The sequence below is a fragment of the Balearica regulorum genome, chromosome 1, assembly GCF_011004875.1.
Source record: "Balearica regulorum gibbericeps isolate bBalReg1 chromosome 1, bBalReg1.pri, whole genome shotgun sequence".
In the NCBI taxonomy this organism is placed as follows: domain Eukaryota; kingdom Metazoa; phylum Chordata; class Aves; order Gruiformes; family Gruidae; genus Balearica; species Balearica regulorum.
The window spans coordinates 2,778,438-2,794,553 of NC_046184.1; the positions used below are offsets into that span (position 1 = coordinate 2,778,438).

The window sequence follows — 16,116 nt, forward strand, 5'->3', positions numbered from 1 at the left end:
AGTAATTCTGTTAGCTAAAAGCAGTAGTAGGACCACAGGCTTTGTACTGTGTGCCTCTGTTGAAATAATTTGAAAAACCCACTTGTACAAGATACACCAGACACTTTGAAACGTTCTCAGATGCACTCCAATCGGGAAAGATATTTACATGGCCTATAAATCTGAGAATATAACCAAGGTATGGGAACCCTTTCATGTGACTCATCTTACCAGTCACCGTGGAAAGACTGAATGCAGAGAGCAGCCCAAAAGCAACCCACAGCCTAACAACAACTGTACCATCGAAGTGCGAGTTCAGCTCTCTCTACGATGCACCCAGCTGTGTCCAGATTGCAGGTGTTCCCCCGTAACAAATGTTCTAATAATCAGTTCTACAAATGATAATTTTATGCTATTTTTGGCCAGAGGGTTGGGTTCTCTTTAGCAGTACACCTGCGATGTGCTAGAGAGCGAGGGAAGGCAGGGAAATACTCTTAGCTCATCTCTTGCTCTTAGGTAGACTCCAGCTCAGTATCTCCTAAGGTGGCAGAGGCCAAGGGACGCATGTGGCACACGTCTGGCACCTTTGAAAACCAAGCCTGAATTCTTGCCAATATTCAACCAGAGTCTTTGCGTGCATAAACGTTTTCAAGGTAGAACCCCTACGGGAACCATTTTTCTCAGCACGGATTCGAGACGAGCTCTCTCCACGGTCCACAGGAGACCGCGTCCCCTCCTTGGGGAGGGGGAAAAAGAAAGAAAATATTTTTCCTGCACCTTTGTCCTTGCAGGCCTTTTTGCAGTGCTTGGGAATTTCAGAATTATTCAGACAGTCATTGCTTGGAATTGATCAAATCAGGTTCTTCTTTTTTTATTCATTCAGTCAGTAAGGAAGGCTGAGTTCATCAGCTGAAGAGGCAAGGCAGATAAGACAGGTTTGGGAAAGAATTTTTATTGTTCCAAAGATTTAGTATTCAGACATTATAGACTTCAGTAAATTCTAATTGTGTTTCTAACTCTACATTTAATAAATGGACCATGGAGAAGGAAAAAAAAAAAAAAAGGCTGTAAGCAGTGGGAGGAAAAACAGGAAATGAGACCATGAATCAAACCTGGTCTTGGAGATGACAGTCAGGCTGGCTACAAATTCTGTAGCTCACTTGCTACTGATGTGAACCACACCAGTCAGATAAAAGTATATCAACATAAACAATCACATATTAATATGACATAATAATAAAATATTAGGCTTTGAAGTCCACAGGTAAATCTGAGGGTCGTGAACTGCATGATTCACGTTAACTAAAGCTTTGCAACAGCTTCACGTGGCTGGTGCTTCACGACACGGAATCCAGGCTGTTCCTCCGCGGAAACTGCAGGGATCTCTGGGGTTATATATGTAATCATAACCACAAACACAGCGCACACTAGCCAACAGAGAAATAAAGTATATCCCAGGTACTCCAAAACTGATCTCGAGGAAGCGGTGGTGGTCTGCAGAGAGCACATATCACACGAAGCCGTCTCAGATGCCAACTCGAAATCCAGCCTCACTCCTGCAATGAATATGATGAGTTGAACTCACCTTTTTTTTTTTTTTGCTCAGAAGAAGAATAGTTCCTCATTATTCATTGATCAGGTTGTTAATCTTGATGACTCAGGGAACCAAACCATGCAGATACGAGTCTCCGTGTTATATCAACTGGTAACTGCTGCTGCTAAGGTGCTACAGAGCATGTAGCAAAATTCAAGCATGCTCTTGTCTTGAACTAACAATGAGAATAAATGCTGACTGTGAAAAGTGAAACAATGATTGAAGCACGGATTCTGAGATGAGACATAAACCTTCAGCCTCCGCAGGAGCTGACTTGGGATTGAAAGGGAAGGTCTTCTGCCCTTTATACAACCAGGCCTTCAAATATGTTTGAAGACATACTCTAGGACAAGAGGAAATGGCCTCAAGTTGTGCCAGGGGAGGTTTAGATTGGATATTAGGAAAAATTTCTTCACCAAAAGGGTTGTCAAGCCCTGGAATAGGCTGCCCAGGGAAGTGGTTGAGTGACCATCCCTGGAGGTATTTAAAAGACCTGTAGATGTGGTGCTTAGGGACGTGGTTTAGTGGTGGACTTGGCAGTGCTGGGTTAATGGTTAAACTCAATGACCTTAAAGGTCTTTTCCAACCTAAATGATTCCATGATTCTATAAAAGCTCATTTAGAGGAATTTGATGGTTTAGCTTAATTTGCCCTGCAGTTATAATAGGTACTGAAACTGGTGCCAATAGCACCAACAAAAGCAGGATTTGGCACACCTGGAATGTACTGAAGGTACATTATTTACTCATGAAATCTCATCTTATGGCAGAAGGCACTGCAGACTGTTGAATCCAACAGGAAAAAGAAATTTCCAGATTTTGAGAACTTGCAGACTTTGCTATAATGGTCATTGCCGATAAGGAGGAACCTAAGGTACCATCAAAGTCCTTCCATGCTGAACATTTCTAAGGAATAGATGACCATCAAGGGATAACCAGGTAAAGTCGTACAGTACAACACGCACACCGTGGCAGTGACCGAGCAAGATGATCCTCCACGGAATAAAAACTCACAGCAGGTGTGCAATGAGCCTTTATATGTCACCTCACCTACCAAGTGTTTTCATGGCATTTTTTAAGTTTCGAGACAAGAGTCTGAAATTTAATAGCAACTTGTTCCTGGGCTCATTAGGATTTATTTGTTTGTGAATGTCTGGCAATGCTGTCCTTCACTACTCTTTGGCTACACTTTATAGCGAACAATTTAAGTATTAAGTGGCACAAGAAATATTTCTACCACCAAGGAGTATGTCCAGGCAAGGACAAATCAAGATTGGACAACAGCACTGCTTTTAAACAAAGGATCTGGCCACAAAAACAGGCGGGGTACGTGGAAAAGCACACAACGTCACAAGAAGTTAATGTTTTTAGCCTAATAAGATACTGCTTGTTTTTCAGATACACAATGAAATAGCTCAAGTTTACCAGTTTGAGATGGATTTTCTGCTTACACAATTCAGAAACGGGTTCAGATCAAACAAGAGTCAGAAGCAGTTAATGAGTTTGTATTGATTGCTACATTTTTATTTGTCATTCTGCTCTTGCATTATCTTTTTCTTGGTAGAAGTTTACTCTGTAGTAACCACTGAAGAGAACTGATACGCAAGACCAATGTCCCGCTGCTTTGGCACTGAATGACCTTGGGCATGTCACTTCACCACCTGTATCTTTGAAGAGTTTTACTCTGACTGCAGTGGGACGTGGGTGTTTGAGGTAGCGCACGTCAAAAGCATCTAGCGTGGCTGCACAGAACTCCTGATGTCTCATTAACACTACTGAGTAGTAACAAATTATTCTATGCTGAGCTCTGTTTTGATGTTTTCATTACTGCTGCTCCTGCACTGGTTAATTTAAACTAGGTTGTGTTTTTCTATGCCACACAGCAGTCAAATCTGTGTACCACATTGAGAGACGCTACTTTTAAAATAAACATATTATTTATGAGAACATATATATTGTTTGAAGTTCTACACAGAACAACTTCTTTTTCTATTTACAAATTGCTTGTGAGACTTGTGAACTAGACATGAGTTTATATGCCAGTCGTTAATGAATGATTTTTCGACTGCAAATTTATTTTAGCCTTTTCTAACATTAATTTCTAATACTTTTTTCATCTAGCAATGTCCTTGAAAGAGCTCTCAAATATGTTTGACAGTCCACAGAGAAAAGCTTCTGACATATAGATAGCTCTGGCCTGCAGCAAACAGTCTTTCATTTCCACCTATTATAAGGGAGCCATAAATTCTGCAGTACCTCAGCCCTGCTCTTTCTACACTGAGCAAACCTTACGGACACATCAAAATGACCCAAAACAATTTTGAGATGTAATTCTGCCCATTTGTTCTTTTCCTCCCTCTTGAAATCTATGCATATGTTACAGTGTCCTGTAATTTCAAGTCATACAAAACAATCATAAAAACCCCTGGTAGAAAATAGCTGTTGTTAAAACCTTAATTCCTGAGTATAAATCTTTCTGTTCAACAAGACGAGTATTTTCTTAGAACTCTCCCAACGAGGACAAATACATTAGAAGAGCTGCTTCTGATTTGCAGATGGGCATTCCCACAAGTGTTAATGTCACTAACTGAATAAATACAATTCAACCCCCTAAAACCATTCCTGGTGCAGAAAAAAAAAGAAATGTCATTACTCTCAGTTTTTTGATGCTCACACTGTACCAACACAGATGCGCAGTCCGTTTATTCCCTTAAAAACATACAGTTACCAGGGTGTTGAATTCATAATAGTCCCCCCCTCACAGAAACTGGTTTAACATCTATAAAAACAGGCATAAACATCACGTCACATACCTCAAGAGAACAGCTCATATGGCCTTGATATATTTTCAAGCAATTTTTATTTGGTAGTAAAGTGACTGTCAGCCAATGCTTCAGCAATATCTTAAGCCCCAAGGAAGGCAGATACTGCTGAAATGTTGGCTGATAGACATTTTACATCCAAATAAAAATTGCCTGAAAATATATCAAGGACGTGTAAGCAGTTCTGTTGATCCAACCAATGCGATGTTTGCATCGATTCAGAGAAATGAAATGAGTCAGTTGACAGGGGCTGCAATAATCCGTCGCAATCATTGTGTAAACACTTTGGGACAAAATTCTTGCAAGGGGAGCGGAAGGCTTTGGAGTCACTTCGGTACAAATAGGCTATCCTTCCCTGAGCCAAGCAGTTGAAAGGCTTGGGAGGAGGAAAAAGAAAAAAGTTCCCCACATACCACGTTTGTTATTATTTGGATGTTACCTGTGCCAAGAAGTCCCAGAAGAAGACTGGGACTTCATTGGGTTAAACAACTGAAGAGGCCAGATAGTAGGAGAAACCAATGTATATTCATATAGTCCAGCTACGTACAGGTATTTCTTGCCTCAGACAAGAAAAATTCCAAGATGCATCTGACACTGCTGGCATCCAGAATGCAGTACTTTTTTTGGTGATGTACACTAAAGAGCATCTTTTTCTCCTTTCAGATGTCTTCCCAGCCCACACCTCTGCGACTCTGGCCATCGAGATAGGCCGTGGGATCTGCAGGGGGGATCGTCCTTGCGGAACAGCCAGAGCCAGATGCAGTTTATATCGTAGGCTGAAAAGAAAACGTATTGTGCGTTATTAACATTATTCATCTCTTGGAAAGAAAATTACATGCCCAGAGGGGCTATGCTAATGGTAATTTTATGCTGTTATGATGTGGAAAATGGGATGAAGCATCAGCTCAGGCCCAGAGCTCCAGCAAGCGCCAGAGCACCCTGCCCAGCCCAGCCCTGCCCTGAGGCGCCATTAGCGCGGCCTCGCTGGGGGAGGGCAGGAGCACACCCCACCCCCCACCGCCCCCAGCGCCAGCGGGACAAGCAGAGGGGGATGACGGGAGGGGGATGCCGAAAGTCCCCTCAGAGAGGGGCCGTGCCCCGGGAGACCCCAACGGGCCCTGAGGGACGACACTTGCCCGCCCGCAGTGCAGCCCCGCAGTCAAGGCACAGCCCGGGGCTGGAGAAAACTACACTACCCAGCGGGCACCGCGCAGGCGCACCGGGCCCGCCCTCACCTCTTGGCGCGGGGCATCCTGGGAGTTGTAGTCTGCGCCCCAGTGAAGTTTTAACCGAAAAAGTTTCCGCGCCCTTTCCGGGTACCACGCCGCTCTTCAGCGGGGGTGCGCGGTTTCCATGGCTACGGCCCCATAGCCAATGGGGAACAGGGTTCTACGCGCAGTGGGCGGGGTGAGAAGAGCGGCGGGCCAATGAGGGGTGGTGTTGTTGCGGGGCGCGCTGGCAGCGGGGACCGCGAGTCTCCTTGGGGCCGTCCCTGGTCGCGGCCTGGTGGCGCCGGGCGAAGATGGGCGGCGGCGGGAGCACAACCCGGCGCGTCACCTTCGAGGCGGACGAGAATGAGAACATCACGGTGGTGAAGGGCGTGCGGGTGAGAGCGGGGCTCCCCCGGGGCTTTCCCGGGCCAGGGCTTCTCACCGGGACCCACAGGGACACATGGGGCCTGGCTCGCCCCGGGCTGCGTCGACCTCGGCCCGCCCCGCTCCCTCTCTCGTCTTTTTCTGCCTCTCCGCTGGTGGCACCTGCCCCTGGCCCTGCAGCTCCGTCCCTTCACGCCTCGCGGTTGCTCTCCTCTCTTTCCGTCCGCTCTCCCGCAGTGACCTCCACCCCTTTCCCGGCCCCGCTCCGCTTTAGCAGTTGGGTCTTTCAGGGCCCCGGCGGGAGCCGCGGTGCTCAGGTGCAGTCTGGAGGCGTCTGTCGCGGCACGAAGCGTGCCGTGAATAAGGAGCTGTCATCGGGGATCCTTGCCCAAAGACGGGTGACAGAACAGTTGTAGGAGAGATGTGTGACTAGAAGAGCTTATTTTGTCTTTCCCTGACCTCTACATATGAGAGCTCCTCCCTTTCCCCTATTCTCACTCTTACATGCTGTGTATCCGACTTCCTGTGTACCTGCAGAAGCATTCCCGTTCTTTCCCTATTTATGGCATGCTGTTGCCTACAGTATACCAGAAGATAGTTTGTGACACGTTGAGAAATCTTGCAGCTTACAAATCTTTCAATGGAAGGCACTGTGTTGTTCATACCAGGAATGATAATAAGTTTTCTTTTATTTTTCATTACTGCTTGTAGGGAGGAGTGGTGTGGAATGAACTGTGAGAGTAACTGCTGCCTGTTTTGGTGTACTAATACTTTTCAGTTCTGGTCATTTAATGCTCTCAGGCAAATAGGTGACAGTAATGTAAGTGTTCACAGCAGAGTCCATCTGCTCTGAGCCATGCTTAAATACTGGGAAGGGCTGTTAGAATTTCCCTAAAGGATCCTGGATCTTGAAATATTGGAGAAAAATACCCTGAATGATATTACATATAATAGGAAGATGTAGCTTCACTAAATAAATGTTAGTCAGTAGGGCATTCAAAAGTGGGTCTGTTTACATATGTAAACTGTGAAGTTAAATTGAGAGTTTTAAGACTGGGTTAAAAATTCTTATGCTGAAGGAGTTTTACACTTTCAGTGGCGTTTTAGATTACACATTTTAGCAAAATCTTTGTAACACAGATTTCTGCCAGTGAGAGATGTCATGCTGTAGGTTTAGTAAGGAATTTGCCAATTAAAATTAATTCCCTTGGGCAGTCAAAACAGTATTTTGGTAGAGTTTGGTGTTCGAGGAAACCAATAGAAACTTGTAAGTTGGAAAACAAAAAGCTTTCATGTTATTACTTCTTCACCTTCTGTTGTTTTTTTTTCCCCTTGGGCTACAGTAGATCTGAAACTGGATGTTACTCTTCTTCTGTTTGATTTTGCGTAATTTGTGACAGTATGTTTGTGTGTTCATGTGTCAACATTAGAATGAGCTTAGCAGCTGACTACACTTGCTGTGCCCACTTGTGTTGCACAAGTATTTTGAGAGCTTTGTCAGGGTGAAGTTCCTCCTGGGTTCAGTCCTCTGCACCTGCAGTGTGGTATTTGACTGTCATCCAACTAACTGAGAAAGGCAAAAAGGTTGATTAATTACACATGAAGTATCAAAGGGTGTTGTTTCCTTTACCGTTCCCTGTATCCTATATTTTGTCATACTGGTTTCCTGTGTTCTTTCAGAGCCAAAATAATCTTGTTCAGTCTAATTGTTTGCACTCAGAGATGAGCGCTCACCCCACAAATAAGGGAAAATAGAAAGCTTATTTTCCAGTGTGGATAGAATTTTAGCAGCTTTCATACCTTATGTTGGGGCTCTATGCTCTTTTTTTTTAAAGTTTTACTTCATTTTTTGGGGAAAGAGAGGGGTAATGGGCATAAAGGACATGTAGTCTGACTCTGGGTTGGGGTTTATATTTTTCAGCTCTCTGACAGTGTCATTGATCGTATGAAGGAACCGTCTTCACCCAGTGGAAGATCGCAGTCTCAGCACCGATCAGCATCTGGTGCAGGTATGCCCATGCTTTTCTGTTTTTTAATGTGAGGAAGAAAATCAAACGTGCCTTTCAGAGCATTGTAATGAACTCATTGCCATTTCATAGAGGTGATTTTTTTGACATTAACTTTTTTTGCTCATCTCCTTTTGAAGAAGGAAGTACTTTGTAGGCTTTTAGAGGAGCTAAATTACTCTTCGTTTTCTTCTGACTGACATTAAAGTGCAAATCACAACTGTTTATTAGACTTGGTTTTCTATGGTATTATCCATTGTTGAAGACTTTTTAAAATAAAAAACCCCCAACCTACAGAATAAGCAAATATTCATTCCAAATATGTACTGAGTTCTGAAGTGAAAATTCTTGCATACTTAATAAACACTGAATTTTAGTATAGCGAGCTTCTGTTGCGATATACTTAAGCAAACATTAAAAGAATAATATGCTATTTTCCTATCGTGGAATAGTGGAAATAAATTGCATACAGTTTCTACAGATCGATGGCTCAAAATGATGGCTTGCTTAACTTTTTATATTTCATTATTGAGACCCGTTCACATGCGCCGAACAGGTTTTGTGCCAGGCAGCCTGTCCTCTAATTTAAAATACCTCAGCACAGGGAATACGATGTAGCTACTGAAGGAATGAAAGTGAATGGCAGAGATTGGAGCAGGTGATTTATGTTTGTCAACTACATGAAACCCATAAGGTTTGAATACGGCTTCTTATCAGTGTTCCAGAAATATTAATGATATCAGTATTCCCTAAGGGCCTTTTGCCTTGATACTTACAAAAATCCCACCAAAATTCAACACTGATTAAAAATAAGTCCTGTGGCAGTAGCAGGTCTTGCAGCAAGACTTGAATGAACAGAACGTAGCATCTTTCATCTGAAGCAAAGGAGGTTGGGTTTTTGTTGCTTAATTGAAGGTGTCTGTGGTGTAGGTGTCTATATCTGAGCTGAGCTCCCTCGGTAGTCAGTAGAAAGAAAAAGACATTTTGGGGAACAATTAATCTGGCTTATTTGAGAATTCTACTTCCGGGTAAGATGAATTGCCCTCCAGGAATACCGGGGCGAAGAGGTCAGATGTAAGCGTCTAACGATGTCGAGCAAATCCAACACAGGATGTTTTACAAAGATCGAGGCTTCCAAATGATGCTGTTTTGGAGGTTTGGTTTTTCACTTTATGAAGACGACGACTGTGGCATAGTGAAGGCGAGGAAAATATCAGTGCTAAAAATTACTTAAACTGTCACCTGGCTTGTGAAATGTAGTTTGCAAATAAAATTGCTTAGAATTTAATACTTGTTTAAGTAAGGTTTGAATGGAGTAGGGCTGTAGTTTCATGCATGGACTGCAGATTGTCCATCTCTTTTCTTCTTAAGTAGTAGTCTTCTCATTACGTACGTGTATTTTACTGTGGTGAAGGAATTATTCTAGGTACAGGATTTACGTGAAATAGTACTTGCACATCCTACCTGCTTTCATGGCAGTGCTTGTTGCTTTTTCATCTGTAAGCCTGACTTACAGAAGTAGTCTTGTGAATAAGTATCTGTGGTTTTTGGGATGTGGTGACTAGAGATGAAGGCTGTAATACCCCAGTAATTCTTTGCTAATTCATGGTATATATATATCTTGATCCTTTATTTTGTTTCTCTTTGTGTCTTGGAAATAGTGCTTTTTTAAAATTTTTATTTATTGAAAGGCTTAATAAATCGCTTGACCATTCGCAAGCTTGGGAATCCTTACGCATATTTTTGCTTTAAGAACTAGTGATTTAGGTGAAGTGCTTGTATTTCCCCAAGAAAGTATAATTGGTATTATACCTCAGTTACAAATCATTTTAGCATTTAAGAGGATTAAATTATACTTAAGTACATGTTACCATACCATCCATTCCTCTTTCACTGAATGTTTTTTGATGAAGAATTACAAACTATTGAATTTCTTTGATGCTGTAAGAACAGTCAACCTATTTGTTTATTTCGTAGTTACATCTACCTTGTCAGAGTCTGCATTTGTCTGGTAACGGTGTCATTACAGGAAGGGTACTTGCTTCAGAGCTCCTGCTCTGATCACTTAGTATTGAATGAATCTCTGTTGATGGCTGTGGGGACTGGATCCCACATCTGGGGATCTTCCTTCCGTGATGCAGCAGTGCTGGGGCTTGGTTTCTTCGTAAAGCCTCTTTGCACCCTTAATGAGAGACCTCTCCCCAGGCAGCTCCTCCCGTCCTGTTTATGAATCTGGTGATAGTGACTTGTTTTTCTGACAGGGCATCGCTTTCTGCTTCTGAAGAGAGTTTTCCAAGGATAGTGGTGTTTGGAGGCTGGCTCTGGCTTTTGGATTACCAGCTGGGCAACTTTTGAACTTGACAGTTTGTTAGCCTGCATTTATATTGTTACATATTCTAGACAAATAAGACTTTTCTACGAAAATAAAAAAGATGTCTAGAGGGAGAAACATTAGAGCTATTAAAACCAACCTTTTCTTTAAGTCAAGTCTTTGACAGCTTTTGGTGGAGGAATAATGTATTAGATTACAGAAAGAATGTGTATCTTGTTGCTTGCCAATATATGATGAATTTATTGACTTCAGTTTGGGGTCGGAAAATGAAATTACATACGCTTTCAATGAAATCTGACATCTAAATACTACGTCTTAAAGCATCCTAGCTCACTGGGATCATTTTCTGACTTCTGAGTAATATTAAATGCACTGAAATATTTAACAAGTGTAAAATCTTTAAAGTATGTCTGTAATTCCTAAAGCAATATTGATGAAAAGTAATTTGGTCAGACAATGAGAAAACGAGAATTTTATTTTTTTTTTTCTGAGTGTGTATTATACCTAAAGCTTTAGTCATAACAGACAAAGGGACTGGTTTAATTCATTTTAGCTTAGTGGATATCTGAAAAGCTAATAGCCTATTATGGAAAAAAAAAAGAACAAATGCTTAAATTATCAAGAGTCTCTGCATCTCAGCCATTTTTTTCCCTTTGCAGAAAGTTACACTGAGGAACCAGAGGTTTTTTCTCTCTTTTTTTTTTTTTAATATATATCTTTAACTGTATTACTTGTTGTTGTTACTATACTGTCTTTATGAAAACAAATTGGCAAAGGACCCATGTCATAAAGTACTATGTATTGTGTAGGTGTGTAATAAAGTGAGCGCTGCTGATGCGTCTGTGTTGGTTTTGCATGGCAAGGTTTTGGTAGCGGGGGGGGCTACAGGGGTGGCTTCTGTGAGAAGCTGCTAGAAGCTTCCCCTGTGTCTGATAGAGCCAATGCCAGCCGGCTCCAAGATGGACCCACCGCTGGCCAAGGCCAAACCAATCAGCGCCTCTGTGATAACATATTTAAGAAAGAGAAAAAAAACACTTAGCGCTTTTGCAGCCGGAGAGAGAGTGAGAAGATGTGAGAAACTCTGCAGACACCAAGGTCAGTGCAGAAGGAGGGGGAGGAGGTGCTCCAGGCGCCGGAGCAAGATTCCCCTGCAGCCCGTGGTGAAGACCATGGTGAAGCAGGGTGTCCCCCTGCAGCCCATGGAGGGAGGATGAGGGGGTGTAGCGATTCCACCTGCAGCCCGTGGAGGACCACATGCCAGAGCAGGTGGAGGCACCTGAAGGAGGCTGTGGCCTGTGGGAAGCCCACGCTGGAGCAAGTTCCTGGCAGGATCTGTGGCCCCGTGGAGAGAGGAGCCCACGCCAGAGCAGGTTTGCTGGCAGGACTTGTGACCCCGTGGGGGACCCACGCTGGAGCAGTTTGCTCCTGAAGGTCTGCACCCCATGTAGGAGACTCACATTGGAGAAGGTTGTGAAGGACTGTCTCCTGTGAGAGGGACTCCATGCTGGAGCAGGGGAACGAAGAGAGGAGTCCTCCCCCTGAGGATGAAGCAGCAGCAGAAACACCGTGTGATGAACTGACCGTAACCCCCACTCCCCGTCCCCCTGTGCCGCTGAGGGGGGCGGAGGTTGAAGCCGGGAGTGAAGTTGAGCCCGGGAAGATGGGAGGGGTGGGGGGAGGTGTTTTAAGATTTGGTTTTATTTCTCATTCCTCTACTCTGTTTTGCTTAGTAATAAATAAGATGAATTCCCTCTCTAAGTTTGGTCTGTTTTGCTCGTGATGATAATTAGAGAATGATCTCTCCCTGTCCTTATCTCGACCCGTAAGTTTTCTTTCATTGTACCTTTTCTCCCCTGTCTAATGAAAGAGGGGAGTGATAGAGCGGCTCTGGTGGGCACCTGGCCCTCAGTCAGGATCAACCCACCACAGCGTCCTCAGAAATTAGGTTAGACCTGGCATGTTTCCAATGGAGAAAAATATATTTTTTATCCTTGTTTGTTTGTATGGAATGATGCCTTTCAATCGTGTACTCTGCTGTGTTGGTGTCCATGTCTTTTGGTGGAGTTTCAGTGGCCACGGTACCTTGGCTCAGTCAGAAGTATATAAGGAAGTATTATTGAGATGTTCAGGAATGAGTATTAGAAGAATTAGGTTCTAGTTGGAGATTTACCAAGCATAAATTATGCTTGACCAATTTAACCAGGATCTTCATGGTAATGTATTGCAGGAGGACAGGAGATGGTGGACACTGAAGCAGGAGAGGTTCAGAGTGGCAATAGGGAAAAACTTTGTCACGATGAAACCAGTCAGGCATTGCGAGAGGCTTCCCAGCGAGGCTTGGCAGTCTCCATCCTCAGAGGCTTTCAAGGTGTGGATGGGTAAATCCCTGAGCTACTTGGTCTGATTTGAAGGCTGACCCTGCTTTGAGCAGAGAGTTTGACAAGATGAATTCCTGAGGCCCCTTCCAACCTGAATGATTCTGTGATCCTGTGATTTGACAGCAGAGTGTGAAATAAGTTTGCTAAGTGCAACAGAGCATTTTTAATCCTTAGAATTTGAGACAGGACCATTGTGACCACCCGGGATGGTCTCTTGCAACGTGCAGCCCAAGAGAATGTGGCTGAGAACTTTTACACTAGAGTCCTGACCTTGTTCCTTGTCCACCTTTAGGAAGATTATTTTTTTTTTTATTTGAAGAATTGCAGCATGTGTTGATGGTCCTAGTAATTGTGGATAGTCAAATGCTGCATGAAAAAAGGTAAAACTGGAATACCTCATGCTAAATGTTGTGGGAGGCTCTGCTTTATTGCTTGTAACTTTGAATTGTTTTGTATTTTCCCTTTTCATGAGTATGTGGAAGTTTACAGAGTTTGGCTAAATTTATGCCAGTTAAGCAAGAATCCACTGCAAATAAATCCCTTTAGTTCTGTGCCCTTTAACGTATTAATTGTTTTCATCTACCTTTTTGTTGCGACAATACTTTTTTTTCTGTGCATAAACTGAAAGATGGAGTAAGCTGACATTTCTGTGATTTGACTTTGTAGAATTCCTCTTATTTTTAGAAAAGGAAAACAACAGAGTTTTAGCAGTGCCTGGGTTGATTCCCTGCTGTTTACTTTGCTGTGAGACACCTGTAAATCTCAAGCAGTTCTTTTCAGCCACTGACATGGATTTGCAACCTTTCTTCATGTAGCAGCAACCAGGAGGGCTTGGTCTCTCCATTTGGTAGTGTTTATTTTGTCCTGCTTTGGTTACAGCTCTTGGTACTTTCTAGAAGGTGGTTTTAAACTGAACTGGTACTGAAAACCTCTGTGAAATAAATCAAGTAGAATTCCTCAGTCAACAAACTGAGCTGGTCTGTGGACCACTGGTAGCCTGGAAGGCCATGATTTGCATCTTGTAGCATAATATGTTGGTTGATGAAAAGCTCAGCATGACCCAGCAATGCGTGCTTGCAGCCCAGAAAACCAGCCGTATCCTGGACTACATCAAAAGCAGTGTGACCAGATGGTCAGGGGAGGGGATTCTGCCCCTCTGCTCTGCTCTGGTGAGACCCCCCTGGCAGTACTGAGTCCAGCTCTGGGGTCCCTGGTACAAGAAGGATGTGGACCTGTTGGAATGAGTCTAGAGAAGGCCGCAAAGATGATCCGAGGGCTGGAGCACCTCTCCTGTGAAGACAGGCTGAGAGAGTTGCGGTTGTTCAGCCTGGAGAAGAGAAGGCTCCAGGGAGACCTTATTGCAGCCTTCCAGTCCCTGAAGGGGCTCCAGGAAAGCTGGAGAGGGGCTGGTGACAAGGGCAGGGAGTGACAGGACAAGTTGGGATGGCTTTAAACTGAAGGAGGGGAGATTTAGATTGGATAGAAGGGAAAAAGTCTTCCCTGTGAGATTGGTGATGCACTGGCGTGGGATGCTCCATCCCTGGAAGTGTTGAAGGCCAGGCTGGATGGGGCTTTGGGCAACCTGGTCTAGTGGAGGGTGTCCCTGCCCGTGGCAGGGGGTTGGAACTAGATGGTCTTTAAGGTCCCTTTCAACCCAAACCAGTCTGTGATTCTGTGGTTCTGTGATACTGGGTTTGTTTTTAATAGTATACTTATGATTTTGGTTTGACTTCCTGCTGACCTCTGGGAGGGTGGAAAATAGAAGTTTTTCAACGGGGTGCAGAGATATTTGTTGGAAATACTGATGACTTGTGATGGGCTTTTGGTCTGAAAATCTTGGAAGCCTCTAATGTAGCTGTCATGGGAGGAATACGTTCCGAAGAATATTTGGCAGTTTTGTTGAGTAAGGTTCATGCTAGTGCTCTTGATGAAGGAAGTAGATATATGGCATAATACATTGGCGTGTAGAGAAAGGACAGCTTCAGGAGAATGTCATTGCTTCTGACACTCAGGCAATAGCTTGCGCAGAGTATATATTTTTTGATGCGTGATCTAAATTTGAGCAAGCTGCCTTGGTTATTCTTGTATATGTGATGCTGCAGTGCTCACTCCTGCTCTCCTGTGGCTTGCTGTATTGCCACTTAGTTGTCACTGAGTTTCTTGGAGATAACTTTATTTTCAGTGATGTATATTGATATTCTTTGGGTTAAAGGTTCACTATTGATGGAAGTATTTTATTATCAAAAGGTGAAATGTCTTGTAACTCACTAGACTGCTAAAGATGCCAAACTTTTAATGCTGTCACTGTAACAGCAAATCTTTAGTTGAGTCTGACATTCATGTCACTGGATTGCAGGAGTATAGGGAAGATAGAATTATGCATGGGAGATGAAGCAAGTATTGCATAAATTAAAGTTCTCACTGTCTGTGTGACATGCAAGGTGTTCTGTGAATGCTTTCAGGTGGCTGGGTATGTCCTTGTAAAATGATACTGAAATTAGAAGGAAAAACTAGCAAATAATGCAACTTGTACATCTGTTTTTGGTTTAGTTTATAGTAATTGGGAGTTCAGGGCTGTGGGAGGGCTTAGGTCACTCCGTGTCCTTAAAGGACAGTATTAACCCCGTCAAAAAGATGGTGCATGATTAATGGAGGGTTGGGTAGACATGATGAAAATATTAAAGAATAGGCAAAAAGCCCTAATTTAATTGTTTAAAAGACTTGGATTGTCGAATATGAAAAAGGTACATAATTGTATAAGAGGAATATCTAGAAGCTTATGAATGCTCGCCTCAGGAACAGAATTTTTTTTGAGGTGGGAATACAAAAACCTTGATGTGCCTCGCTTATTCTGTTGTGCTATATTCCCACCATTTGTCCAATTCAAAAGTTTTGCTTCTTCACTGAAATATCATTTTTGAGATGTGATCAGGACTGTGCCATTGGGCTGCCCACTTTAATTGCGTTTTGAGTGCTGATACATCCTGTAGAACAACAGACATTTTAAACAAATGTCCAAAGGTAGAACAAGAACGAATGGCAAAAGGTGTTGGAACTTCTCATGCAAATGTCATGTATTTAAAGCTATAGGCTGATGTTACAGCTAACCTCATCCAACGGTCTTGCATCTGATCATGTCTGTTCCTATAATAACTTGGTGTCCAGTGATTGAAACCATCTGGAAACAGCCTACGAGAAGAGTTTTGTACCAGCTTCACTCCCTTAGTTGAACCTTGTGTATTCAGAGAAGGGAAGCAGGAGCACACAGAGGAGCAACAGTGTCACTTGTCCTTTTTGGTGACAACCACCTTTTGGAACAGCTTTGCAGATTATGTTAAACTTACGTGAAGTTTTTCTTTCCTGAAGCTGCTGCTTAAGCAACTTCACCACCGATCGCGGAAGTGCCAGTGC

The 16,116-nt window shown here is 43.2% G+C and overlaps 1 protein-coding gene across 1 annotated transcript in view; it reads left to right on the plus strand.

Annotated features, from left to right (window-relative positions):
* The first annotated feature begins 5,828 nt into the window (after positions 1–5,828).
* The window catches only part of CHCHD3 (coiled-coil-helix-coiled-coil-helix domain containing 3), a 160,463-nt gene continuing 150,175 nt past the window's right edge, over positions 5,829–16,116 (plus strand). Inside the window, exons 1-2 of the mRNA XM_075757290.1 lie at positions 5,829–6,000; positions 7,911–7,998. Coding sequence (XP_075613405.1) covers positions 5,917–6,000; positions 7,911–7,998 — 172 coding nt within the window. The 5' untranslated portion in view covers positions 5,829–5,916. The remainder of the gene's footprint in view (positions 6,001–7,910; positions 7,999–16,116) is intronic.